A 13,571-nucleotide genomic window follows, 5' to 3' on the forward strand; every position below is an offset into this window, starting at 1 on the left:
CCTTATCATCGGGTGAGGAGGTTGCGCCGGGAAACCAGGGCCCGGGGCTCCCCTCCCCCGCCGTAGATATCGGCGACCACCGGCGTCCCCACCAAACGGCTCGACCTTGGTCTTAAAGGGGAGAAAGGTTGGGAAGGGTGAGCCGGGACCCTGGCCCCCTCCTACTCCTCGTCTTCCGCGGGTCGGCAGGAAAATAACAAGAGCCCCTGGCCCCCACAGGAGGTCTCTGGGGAAAGAGCTCACACTGGGTCTCAGAAAACCCTGATGCTTGGCTCTTGAGTTTTTGCCGAGGGTCCATGGGTGGGTTTTAGTGAGTCGTGAGTCCATTAAAATTACATGAAAGAATTGTAGGTAAATTCACATATTCATCTTCTATTTTTCGGGGGGGGGGTTCCTCGTTTCCCACAGATTCTCACAGGCATCTCTAATCCCAAAGGGGTTTAGAGCACATTAGCACCGGGGTGGTGCTTTTAAAACATACACATGCCCAACCCCTACCCCGGATCCACCACTTGGGAATGTATAGGGCGAGGGTGGGATTCGGGCTACGTATTTTTTTCTTTAATGCTCCCCAGGTGATTCAGATGTAGAGCCGAAGGCTGGAAACCTGTGAAAACACCGAAGCACCTGTCAGTGCATCCCCTGGCAGGAGCTTGGTAAATACTGAACTCTGGCGGTGAATGTGGTCATAATCCCAGTTTTCACCAGTCCTGCAGCTTTTCCAGGGCTTCCTACGTCCCCCTCCACCCTTGAGTCTCACTTAATTACCAGGAGAAAGAGCCATGGTAGGCCAGTGAGTCCCACCTTTTCTGAGCTGTTGCACTCTCCCAGCTGTAGTCAAAGTGCTGCATCACAGGTGTCATCTTAAACACAGCAGAGATTTGGGCAAAAGGCTTGTGAATCTTGTTACAATCGTTAAAATCCACAGGTATGTTGTAAAAGCAGGACTGAAAAACTGATTTCGATTTTCAACCATCAGCGGTTTTCAACTTCTGAATTTTATACTAATCACCCTGTTAATACAGATGTAGATGTTTTTCTGGAAAAGACTCATATTTACACAAAAATGAGCAACACATTCATTAGGAAGAGTAGCAAATACGTTTCTAGCCGACTGGTCCTTGGCTGGTAGTCCACAGATGTACTTAGATATAGCAGCGTTATTGAACAAAAATGATTGTTAGGAAAAATCTCATGTTCCTCTTGGAGGGCATGCTCATCTCCCCTGGGAATATGAACCTGTGATTAAGAACAGTTGATCCAGAACGTCACTTCATGAGGACTTTTATTTATTTATTTATTTATTTATTTATTTATTTATTTATTTTTCCTTGTTAAGGAATCAGGAAATCCATTCCTTCTCAAGTAGGGTTTTTTCATTTTTAAGTCTTTATTAATCCTGTTCACTTATACCTTTTTCCCCTTCTAATTTTCAGAGCTTTTTTCTGGTTGGTATCTCTGCTGTTTTCCTCTCTTTTTTGGTTCATGGCAAGAACCATTACTGACAACAAAGATGGACCAATACAGAAATACCTGCTGATCTTGGGAGTGTTAGTCTCAGTCGTTGTCCAAGAACTGTTTCGGTTTGCGTATTATAAACTTTTGAAGTAAGTTAAATGTTTGCTTTACCTTTTTTTTGCATTTATACTTGAACTATGATTTAGTAGCTTGAAAACATTAATATAATGTGGTGTTTGAGGGTCTGTGCCTTACTAACAGAGTTGAAAGTCAAGGGACTGTACATTTCCAGCCTGAAAATATTGAGTATTTTAACTTGGGACATTTCTTTGTTCCTTCATTCACTCATTCCAAAAATATTTCTTGAGCATTTACTTAGTGCCATCCACTGTCCTATTCACTGGGGATGATACATCATGATTAAAAGATAGTCTCTGTCTTCACGGAGGTTATGTTGTAGTGGAAAGAGATGACGAATGAACAGGAAGATACATCGTATATTAGAAGATAATAAGTGTCTTACAGAAAAATAAGCCAGAGAAATAGTCATTAAACAAGAAAAACTGTTCAAGGTTAGAATTTCTGTGTGCTTCTCTTTGCTGCCACTTTAAGAATTCTTGTGGAGATATTCCCTGTTATTTTAACTGTATTAGTTAAATACTGGGATTTGTTTTGTGCCACTTCATGGCATTTCTTATCTATAATAGGAAAATAGATTTAAAAACAAGCCATGGTCTTGAGTTACATTTTTAAGACAGAAAGTAAGTCATCTGTAGGACCCATGAAGACCTCACATGAAACCACTGATTTGAAACTCAGCTGGAACTTGGGACCATATTTTCCTTCAGGCAGTCATGAGGTTGACTTTGATTATGTAGTAAGAATAAATAAAGTGATAAGTGTGCTCGCTTTATTTTTGCAAATGCGATGATTAAGGCATTCCACGAATTTCATAGACAAAATCAAGACGGAGCCTCAACAGCATCGCCTGTAATAGGCCTCTGATAATTTGTTCTGGCCAGTAGGCCAGGCTTTCTCTATTTTTTACTTGTTGCTTTTAATAACAGGTCTTGACATTTAATAATGAAGCTATTGTAATTATAAATAACAAACCTAGGAAGTCATTGCTTAGAAGCAAAAGTCCAATCTTCAGAAAAGATTTAAAAATGAAATTTCCACTAGTTTCTGGAAATGTTAAAAAGCCAACAACAAAATACTGACAATTACATTTAGGTGTTGACAGGAATGCAGTATCCTTAACAGATGGACCATCTTCACACCTGTGGTTGAATGTTTCTGATATGCAGCCGTAAATTCCAAAATTTAGTTGTGACGTTAGACGATATTAAGGTAATCGAAATCTCCCTCTGACCTCTGCCCCGCATGGCATCTTTGTCATTGGTGTCGTCTTGCTCTTTCAAGGCTACCCATACGTCATTTCTTCACTTGGCCCTCAGAAGACATACATGTGGCTTCAAACCTTTTCCATCTCTGTTCTTTTATGTCACTAGACATACCCCTTTTTAGTGATTGGAGTTAACTGTGTTAGGAGGAGCACAGAACTGTGCCGCGGTCGAAGCGGTGCAGAGAGCAGTGGCCCTTTCCGCCCTTGACCGGGCGCTGTCCTCCTAACAACGCGGCCTCAGATTGCACTGGTTTTTTTGTGTCAGCAACGTCATTGGCTTATGTTAGCTTTACATGGTCATACATGATGATCCTGATTTTGAAATAGGTTAATTTTGAATAGATTTTCACAGTTTAGGGACATGGGTTTAATAACCCCTTAGGACTTTAGTCTATACCCCGACTTACCTGGAGTGGCTAAGTCTGCTATTCTTTACCACGCTGCTTCTGCATGGTGTCTACCTGGAATGCAGTCTTTTATTTTGCACTGCTGTGTTTCTAAAGGACTGCAGGCTGAATATTACCGTCTTTAATGAGGGTAGTGAAGGAGTGGGGCCATGTGTGGAAGGAATTACAGGTCAGCATGGTGCGTCTCATGCCTGCAAGTTCAGAAAAAGCCTCTTTGGCCTTCTAGGCAAACCTTGTTTACTCCTCTGAAAGGGCCTTTGAAAATTGGCAAACAGCTAATAGGACAAACCTGTATTAAAAGGTTCCTTTAGGGGCGCCTGAGTGGCTCAGTCTGTTGAACGTCTGTCTTAGGCTCAGGTTATGATCTCACAGTTCTTAGGTTTGAGGCTGGTGTCAGGCTCTGTGCTGACAGCTCAGAGTCTGGAGCCTGTTTCAGATTCTCTGACTCCTCCTCTCTTTACCGCCCCCACCCCCTCTCAAAAATGAATAAAAGTTAAAAAAAAATGGTGCCTTTATTTACCATTGCGAAATGCATCTTGACCGAACCTTTGGATTTTTGTACATCTTCCTAGCATGTTTTTGACACGTTGACTGTCATGTAGTTATGTGTTAAAACAAGTTTGAGAATTATTGTGATACTTTATTCATGACTAACATACTAAATACATTTAAGTTGTTGTCTTAAACTACACTATATTTAAATATAGGAACCTTAAAAAAATTTTTTTTAATGTTTTATTTATTTTTGAGACAGAGAGAGACATAGCATGAGCGGGGAGGGGCAGAGAGGGAGGGAGACACAGAATCTCAGAAGCAGGCTCCAGGCTCTGAGCTGTCAGCACAGAGCCTGACTCGGGGCTCGAACCCAGGAACGTGAGCTCATGAACTGAGCCAAAGTTGGAGGCTTAACTGACTGAGCCATCCAGGCGCCCCTAAATATAGGAACCTTGATGCAATTGATATTTTAATGATCTCCACTGTCAAGGTAGGTTTTCAACTTTGAAGTTTAAAGTACTGCCTTAATCATGTTTTTGCTATCTGAATTTGGTGCCGAGATTAAAATTGTGGACAGTTTGCACCAGCTTTTTCCATATATGAAATTGAATCAAAATATTTAACATTGTGATCTGATATAGATTTATTTCATGGAAAAGTACTTCATCTTGAATAATAATAACTAGCAGAAGGCTTTTTTATGAGAAACTGGCACGTGGCCACAAGTGATAGCTTTCTATATTCATTTTTTTAAAAATCCAAATTATTATCCTATACATTACCTAAAACATACATTAAAAGACGTTGGCTTGGGTTAACCTTTTGCATTTTAATCCAATTTTGTCTTAAAATGCTGATACCATAAATATTTCCTAAGTTTAGAAAATCTTCCATGTATAGAAAAAAGTTAAGATAATCATTACTATAGTTTCTTAAAAGGCATAAATCGACTTTTAAAAATTTCTAAAATGGAATGTTTATATGCATATTTTTTGATACTGTTTGTCTTATATCCACATACAAAAAAGAAATCATGATTTATCAGTAGTTTTCAAATTTGTATTTTTAAAATTGGACTTTTTCCTTTTAGTTCTTGGAAGTAGTAATAAATGCAAACAAATAGTTCAGTAAAACTGGCAGAAACGCTGCCCCTTATATCATCATGTGTTCTACACATCAGGAACCTGGAGACTAGTGGTGTTTTCTACTTTTTCACTTCCTAATGTTAGCATTGGGAACTGTTAATGCTGTAGACCTTTCCTCTCACAAATTTGCAATGTGGAATGGGAAGTTTATTAAACTTTTGAAATTATATATTTAATATATTTGTGATAGCAGTACTTTGCTATACCAAATAGCAAAAATCTTTTATTCATTATTGGGCGATTTATATAAAACAGATCCTCCAAAATTTAATGATTCTGTTGTACCCGTATGTCCATTTGCTGATAGAGATTATTACTTTCATATATGTTTCTGAGCTTTTTTTTCCTAAGTTTTCTTACTTTTTCAAGTTTGTTTGAGAGAAAAAAAGCATGAGTCAGGGAGGGACAGAGAGAGGCAGAGAGAGAGAATCCCAGGCAGGCTCCATGCTGTCAGCACAGAGCCCAACTCAGGGCTCAAACCCACAAACTGAGATCATGACCTGACCTGAAGTCAGACGCGCAACCAACTGAGCCACCCAGGCGCCCCTTTTTCTAAGCTTTAATTAGCCTTTAATAGCGTCATTGTGATAGGTTATGTTACTTTATTTAGGAAACTTGAACATTTTAGTTGGTTACTGCTCCAGAGAAAGATGATGATAGGCACTTAAGTTTTTATTAATGTCAGTGTCCTTGCTACCAAATAATGCTTCTAAATGGAGAGCCCTGAAATGGCATATTATTTCTTTTGGGTCCGGAAAAGCAAAAGGCCTTTTTAATTATGCTTATTACTCTTTTGGTTGAATTCTGCATTGCCTTAATTTAAAGTAATCAATGATATTTATATTTATGTAATGAGTAGGCCGTCTATATTGAATATCCATACCTTGACATTTAAATGAACCCAATGCCCGAAAGAGAAGTATGTTCTGGTTAATTTAATTTTCTATTCTTAGAGTTAACCTAAACCATTTTATTTCTGCATTTGCTAAAAAAATCAGTCTAAGACACTCAGTTTCTTTTTTTGTTTTTAATTTTTTGAATGTTTATTTTTTTATTTTTAAAAAATTTTTTGTTTTTTTATTTATTTTTGAGAGTCAGAGAGAGACAGCACAAGCAGGGGAGGCTCAGGAAGAAAGGGAGACACGAATCTGAAGCAGGCTCCAGGCTCTGAGCTAGCTGTCAGCACAGAGCCCGATGCGGGGTTCGAACCCATGAACCGTGAGATCATGACCTGAGCCGAAGCTGGACGCTTAACCGACTGAGCCACTCAGGCGCCCCAGTGTTTATTTTTGAGAAAGAGAGACGGAGCATGAGCAGGGGAGGGACAGAGAGAGCAGGAGATGCAGAATCCAAAGCAGGCTCCAGGTTTGAGCTGTCAGCACCATAGCACAATGTGGGACTTGAACCCACCAGCTGCAAGATAATGACCTGAGCCGGTCGGTTGCTTAACCAACTGAGCCACCCAGGCGCCCCTAAAACATTCAGTTTCTTTATTGCTTTAACAAATATACTTTATAGTTAATATAATGTAAATACTCTTTGAGTGAGGATCATGTTTGCCGGGTTGCTAGCCAACAAATGTTAGTAATAGTGACAATAGTGGAATAGACCAGCCACATCTTGTATTCCTACATATCACGGCTGGTTGGGGGCACGGACTCATGGAAAGTTTGTGAATTGTTCACAACAGAAGCACAGATCACTCTGAAGATCATCTCTTATTGAACAGCATTGTAATGTTTTATTTATGTATTCATTCGTCTCCTTTTCTGAGGGCAGTATTTTATCATCCTCTGACTCTTTCTCCCCTCAAGCCTGATTGGGGTATGAAATAAATATGTTAAGTACTTTATCATCCAGTGACCATATGATTAAGTATCCATATAAGAGTTCAGACCATGGGCATTCTAGGATTTAAGAATAAGAAGATGGAGTGCCTGGGTGCCTCTGTCAGTTGAGTGTCCAACTTTGGCTCAAGGCATTATTTCACTTTTGGTGAATTCAAGGCCCAGGTAGGGCTTTGCGCTGACCTGACGGCACTGAGCCTGCTTCAGATTATCTGTCTTGCTCTCTGTGCCTCCCCCACTCAGGCTCATTCTCTCTTAAAAATAAAGATTTTTTTAAAAAGGGTAAGGAGATATCAGCGATTACCAATCACTGGCAAGGGTGGATTCTTTGAGACATTGCAAGTAAGTGAGACTTAGGAGAAAGAGTATAATTCAGGTACTCTGAAGTGAAGGCAGAAGGGAGGGTAGCAAAATAATTATAACCCAGGCAGGAGATAGTATAAAGTACCAACAAACTGGGATTGAAGATACAGTACTTTTGGAAGAGGAAAAAATTCGGAGTGATAAATGCCATAGGGTATTGAGGTAAGTATTTACTGAGCTCAGAAAGTAGTGAGAACCATTCCTTTTTTTTCTTACTAAACTCAATCCCTGATGGCTTGTTTACTTACATTTTTTTGTTTGTTTGTTTTCTACATGAAAGTCAGATAAAAGGCAAAATGTTGGTTGGAAATTTTGATTGATTTTAGTTAATTAAAAATGTTCGGGGGTTTTGTTTAAATGGATTTTAGATTTAGAGTATAATTTGATTAGAAGCCTCAATAAGCATCTAGATTTTGAAATATCTTGTATATTTTTGTGACATATTACTTTTTCTTTTAAAAAATTGTCTGTATGGTTTTATTTTAGAAAAGCCAGCGAGGGCTTGAAGACTATAAACCCAGATGAGACAGCACCCTCTATGCGATTGCTGGCCTACGGTGAGTTGGAACTGCATGGTGTCCTTAGGGGAAAAAAAAACCTGATTTGGCATAAAAGCCACTCATATTTTGATACCTTTTTAGGTTTTAACTAGCATTTTATTACTGCTTTGGCCTGTTGATGTACGTTGTGTCTTTTTCTAGCTTTTTAGGACCATTATATAACGGGAAATAATTACAGGTGCTCTGTGTGTCCATTAAATAGTAACTAGATTTGAAACTTGGGTTAACATTCTATAGTTAACTAACGGGTTTTTAAGTGATGTTACTGTTCTCTCTCTGGGTAGTTACCATGACTTTGGCTGTACTAGGAGGACTTTTCATATAATATAATTAATACCCTTGTATACTTTTCTTTAAGAATTATGTTTTAAATATTGGATCTAGGTCCCTAAGTCGAGTCACCTTCTTTTGACCCAGGAATTACTTTCTATATACACAATCATTCCTCAAGATCAGTTCCAGTTTTGAACCCTCAAACTTAATTCTACAGACTGATAACAGAAACCAAAGCCAGAACTTCAGCATTGTGTCATTCTCTGTCTTGCCTCTTGTTTCTCTGCCTTTTTAGATCTTTTTCTCTCCTTTTGATTTCTCTGCTACATTCCCCTGTTCATCTCCCTCTTTTTACACCATTCTTGCTCTCTCTGTCATGTAGCCAAGCACCCCTCTTTCCTGAGCCAGCTTTCCACTGCTGCTCCAACAGCCTGTGTCCTCTTTCTCCTTCAAAAAATGATATTCTCTAGTCCTTGGACATTTAGTTTGAAGAGGAACCATAACATGACATGGTCTAACAGTGTGTTTCTTCCTCTTTAGTTTCTGGCTTGGGTTTTGGAATCATGAGTGGAGTATTTTCCTTTGTCAATACCCTTTCTGACTCCTTGGGACCAGGCACGGTGGGCATTCACGGAGACTCTCCTCAGTTCTTCCTGAATTCAGGTACGTGCCTCCCAGTTGTGAATGTTAAGTCTTCTGGTCTGAATGCATCCTTATTGAAGTTACTTGGCTTAGGAATTCAGGTGAATATAAATTTTTGTGGTACCTTCTAAAGGCGAAATACTGTTAGACATCAGAAGTAAAGGACCTAGGAGGGGTGCCTGCGTGGTTCAGTCAGTTAAGCGTCCGACTTTGGCTCAGGTCATGATCTCACGGTTCATGGTTTCAAGCCCCGTGTCAGGCTCTCTGCTGATAGCACAGGAGCCTGGTGCCTGCTTCAGATTCTGTTTCTCCCTCTCTTTGTGCCCCTTCCCCACTCATGCATGTGCATGTTTACACTCGCTCGCGCGCTCTCTCTCTCTCTCAAAAATAAATAAACATTTAAAAAAAAGTAAAAGACCTAGGAAAAGAAAAATTTTGGTTAGAGTATTTTAGAACTTTAGGGTGGAGGCACCTGGGTGGCTCAGTTGGTTGAGTGTCCGACTTCAGCTCAGGTCATGATCTCACAGTTCGTGGGTTTAAGCCCCACATCAGGCTCTGTGCTGCCAGCTTGGAACCTGGAGCCGGCTTCAGATTCTGTGTCTCCCTATCTATCTCTACCACTCTGTATCTGTCTCTCAAAAATAAATAAACATTAAGAAAATTTAAAAATTTTATTGTACTAATGTTACTGTTTAGTTGATATAAGTGAATTTTTATAGGACATATGCATTTTGATTTTTATTAATTGTGTTTATTTTCAGTGTTTATTTATTCTCAGTATAAGCCCTTTTTGGGATAGGCAGTTTAATTGAGTTTCGAAATTGAGAGGGGAAAAATGGTTGTTTAATGTAACATTGTGCATCTAAAATGTATATTTAAACATATCTATCATTTAAAGAATAACAACAAATGTTCCCTTTTCCTTAAGAACTAGAACATTAACAGAACCTTAGAGTCCCTTGTTTCTCATTGTTTCTCCCCCACAGGTTGCCTTGATTTTGTGTTATTTCCCTAGGTTAACTGGGTTTGAAAGCTAGGTTTTTAAACATGTATACAGGTTTTTTTGGAAGGTAAAACATGAAAGTTTTACTTTCATGTATGTATCTGAAAAAAATTAAGTTTTCATGATTTTGAACATTTAAAAATAAATCATGCTATATTCTTCGAGAAAAGAAATTGAAAGGAAAAAATGATAGTAGATGAGTTGACCTTTTAGCTTTTCAAATTTTTATTTAAATTTCAGTTAACATAGAGTGCAATATTGGTTTCAGGAGTAGAATTCAGTGATTCATCACTTACATACAACACCCAGTGCTCATTACAAGTGCCCTCCTTAGTACCCATTACCCATCTACCTCCTCCCTCACCCACCTCCATCCGTCAACCCTCAATTTGTTCTCTGTCATTAAGAATCTCTTACGGTTTGTTTCTCTCTCTTTTCTTTTGTCCCCCCCCCATCCATAAGTTCATCTGTTGTTTCTTAAGCTCCACATATGAGTGAGATAATTGTCTGACTTATTTTGCTTAGCATAATACATAGCTCCATCCACATTGTTGCAAATGGCAAGATTTCATTGCAACAAGCCATTACAAGATGGCTAAGTAAAATTCCATTGTACACATTTTACCACACTTTCTTTATTCATTCATCAGTTGATGAACATTTGGGCTCTTTCCACAGTTTGGCTATTGTTGATAATGCTGCTATAAAACATTGGGGTGCATGTGTGTCTTTGAATCTGTATTTTATCTTTTGGGTAAATACCTAGTAGTGCAGTTGCTGGATCAGAGGGTAGTTCTGTGTTTAACTTTTTGAGGACCCTCCATACTGTTTTCCAGAGTAGCTGCAGCAGTTGGCATTCCCGCCAACAGTGCAAGAGGGTTCGTTCCCCTTCCTCCACATCCTTGCCAATACCTGTTGTTTTGTGTGTTGTTAAGTTTAGCCATTCTCACAGGTGTGAGGTGGTGTCTCATCATGGTTTTGATTTGGATCGTCCCAATGATGAGTGGTGTTGAGCATTTTTTCATATGTCTCTTAGCCATCTGTCTGCCTTCTTTGGAAAAATGTCTATTCATGTCTTCTGCCCATTTCTTAAGTGGATTATTTGTGTTTTGAGTGTTGAGTTTGATAAGTTCTTTATAGATTTTGGATACCAACCCTTTATATCAGATATGTCATTTGCAAGTATCAGTCTTCTCCTATTGTGTTGGTTGCCCTTTATTTTGTTGATTGTTTCCTTGGCCATGCAGAAGCTTGTTATCTTGATGAAGTCCCAATATTTCATTTTTGCTTTTCTTTCCCTTGCGTCTGACATGTCTAGTAAGAGGTAGGTCAAAGAGATTGCTGCCTGTGTTCTCCTGTAGGGTTTTGATGGTTTCCTGTCTTACATGTAGGTCTTTTATCCATTTTGAATTTGTTTTTATGTATGGTTTAAGAAAATGGTCCAGTTTATTTTTCTGCACATCGCTGTCCAGTTTTTGCAATACCGTTTGTTGAAGACACTTTTTACCATTGGATATTCTTTACTGCTTTCTTGAAAATTAATTCCTCATATGGTTGTGGGTCCATTTCTGGGTTTCGTATTCTGGTCCTTTGATCTGTGTGTCTGTTTTCATGCCAGAACCATGCTGTCTTGATGACTGCAGCTTTGTAATATAGCTTGAAGTCCAGAATTGTGATGCCTCCAGCTTTGCTTTGCTTTTTCAGGATTACTTTGGCTATTCAAGGTCTTTTGTGGTTCCATAAAATTTTAGGATTGTTTGTTCTAGCTCTGTGAAAAATGCTTGTGATATTTTGATAGGGGTTGCATTAAATGTGTAGATTGCTTTGGGGTAGTATAGGTATTTAAAAATGTTTGTTCTTGCATTCCATGAGCATGGAATGTTTTTCCATTTCTTTGTATTTTCTTCAGTTTCTTTGCTTAGTGTTTTGTAGTTTCCAGAGTACAGATCTTTTCCTCTTTGGTTAGTTTATTCCTAGGTATCTTATGGTTTTTGGTGCAGTTGCAAATGGGATTGATTCTTTGATATCTTTTTCTGTTGCTTCATTGTTGGTGTATACAAATGCAACAGATTTCTGTACATTGATGTTATATCTGCGACTTTGCTGAATTCATGTATTGGTTGTAGCAGTTTTTTGGTGGGGTCTTTCAGGTTTTGTGTAGAGTATCATGTCATCTGCAAGTTTGACTTCTTGCTTGCCAATCTGAATGTCTTTCATTTGTTTTGGCCGAGGCTAAGACTTCCAGTATTATGTTAAATAGTATTGGTGAAAGTGGACATCCCCGTCTTGTTTCTGACCATAGAGGAAACACTCTCAGTTTTTCCCCATTGAGGATGTTAGCTGTGAGTCTTTCATACAGGGCCTTACGATGTTGAGGTATGTTCCATATATCTCTACCTTGTTGAGGGTTTTTATCAAGAATGGATGCTTTATTTCATCAAATGCTCTTTCTGCATCTGTTGAGAAGATTGTATAATTCTTATCCTTTCTTTTATTAATGTGATGTATCACATTGATTGATTTGCAAATATTGAGCCACCCCTGCAGCCCAGGAATAAATTCCAGTTGATCATGGTGAATAAATCTTTTAATGTACTATTGGCTTCGATTTCCGAGTATCTTGCTGAGATGAGTTGACCTTTTTTATTCAAAGATACAGTATAAAAGGACCAACTCATTTCAAATTGTTTTTTCATCTACCAGGTAAAAATCGTCATCATGATGCCATGATCATACCTTTGAGAGTTGCCTAAGTCATGTAAAATGTGTCTTACATGTTCAAAAAGAATCTTTTGAAAATAGTTTAGGAAAATTCCACTGTATTTTTTGTTTTCTACACAAGTTGTGTCATTAAAACAAATGACTCCCGTGCACACATTCTGTTAACTAAAAGTTACTTAATATCTTATGGGGTGCCTAGATTGCTCTGTTGGTTAAGTGTCCAATTCTTGGTTTCAGCTCAGGTCATGGTTCATGGAATGAGTCCCATATTGGGCTTTGCATTGATAGCACAGAGCCTGCTTGGACTCTCTCTTCTTTTTCTGCTCCTCCCCCCTCAAAATAAATAAACATTTAAAAAAACTATTTAACATCTTAAACTAAAGGAATTTGTGTCATCAGGATCTTACCCTCTGGTAGGGAAAATGAAACTTAAAAAAAATAACTTTTAATACAATTTAAGATAGCATTAGAACCAGATATAGGAAGGTGTGCCCAAATTTTAAAAAATGCTGCAGGTACAGTACCTCCTGAGAAACTAAAAATAGAACTATTATACAATCCAGCAATCACACTACTAGGTATTTACCCAAAGAATACAGATTCAGTGGGGTACATACACCCCAGCGTTATCAACAATAGCCAAACTATAGAGAGAGCCCAAATGTGCATTGACTGATGAATGGATAATGATGTGGTATATGTACACAAAGGAATATTACTCAGCCATCAAAAAGATTGAAATCTTGCCATTTACAACAATGTGGGTGGAGGGGTGCCTGGGTGGCTCAGTCGGTTAGGCCTCCGGCTTCGGCTCAGGTCAGATCTCACGTTCGTGGGTTCGAGCCCCGCGTCGGGCTCTGTGCTGACAGCTAGCTCAGAGCCTGGAGCCTGCTTCCAGTTCTGTGTCTCCTTCTCTCTCTGCCCCTCCCCCTCTCATGCTCTGTCTCTCTCTGTATTAAAAATAAATAAAATATTAAAAAAAAAAACAATGTGGGTGGAGCTAGAGTGTATTGTGCTCAGTAGAAAAAGAGAAAGACAATACCATATGATTTTACTCATGTGGAACTTAAGAAACAAAACAGATGAACATAAGAGAAGGAGAAAAAGAGAGGAGAGAGGGAAACATCACAAGAAAGTCTTAATGATAGAGAACAAACAGGGTTGATGGAGGGAGGTGGGTGGGAAATGGGGTAGATGGGTGATGGGTACTAAGGAGGGCACTTGTGATGAGCACTGGGTATTGTGTATAAGT

General features: G+C 38.9%; 1 protein-coding gene across 8 annotated transcripts in view; it reads left to right on the forward strand.

Moving 5' to 3' along the window:
* APH1B (aph-1 homolog B, gamma-secretase subunit) overlaps positions 1–13,571 on the forward strand; it is an 83,148-nt gene continuing 69,577 nt past the window's right edge. For 7 of the 8 annotated variants that reach the window (XR_003913706.1, XM_029952906.1, XM_029952905.1 and 4 more), the window contains exons 1-5: positions 1–12; positions 576–656; positions 1,437–1,607; positions 7,607–7,677; positions 8,494–8,616. Coding sequence is in view for 7 of the 8 variants with exons in the window: in XM_029952906.1 (XP_029808766.1) it covers positions 1,486–1,607; positions 7,607–7,677; positions 8,494–8,616 (316 nt within the window). In the remaining variant the exon portion in view is untranslated. The remainder of the gene's footprint in view (positions 13–575; positions 657–1,436; positions 1,608–7,606; positions 7,678–8,493; positions 8,617–13,571) is intronic. The other variant, XM_029952902.1, reaches the window with a different exon arrangement.

The sequence above is a fragment of the Suricata suricatta genome, chromosome 9, assembly GCF_006229205.1.
Source record: "Suricata suricatta isolate VVHF042 chromosome 9, meerkat_22Aug2017_6uvM2_HiC, whole genome shotgun sequence".
In the NCBI taxonomy this organism is placed as follows: Eukaryota; Metazoa; Chordata; class Mammalia; order Carnivora; family Herpestidae; genus Suricata; species Suricata suricatta.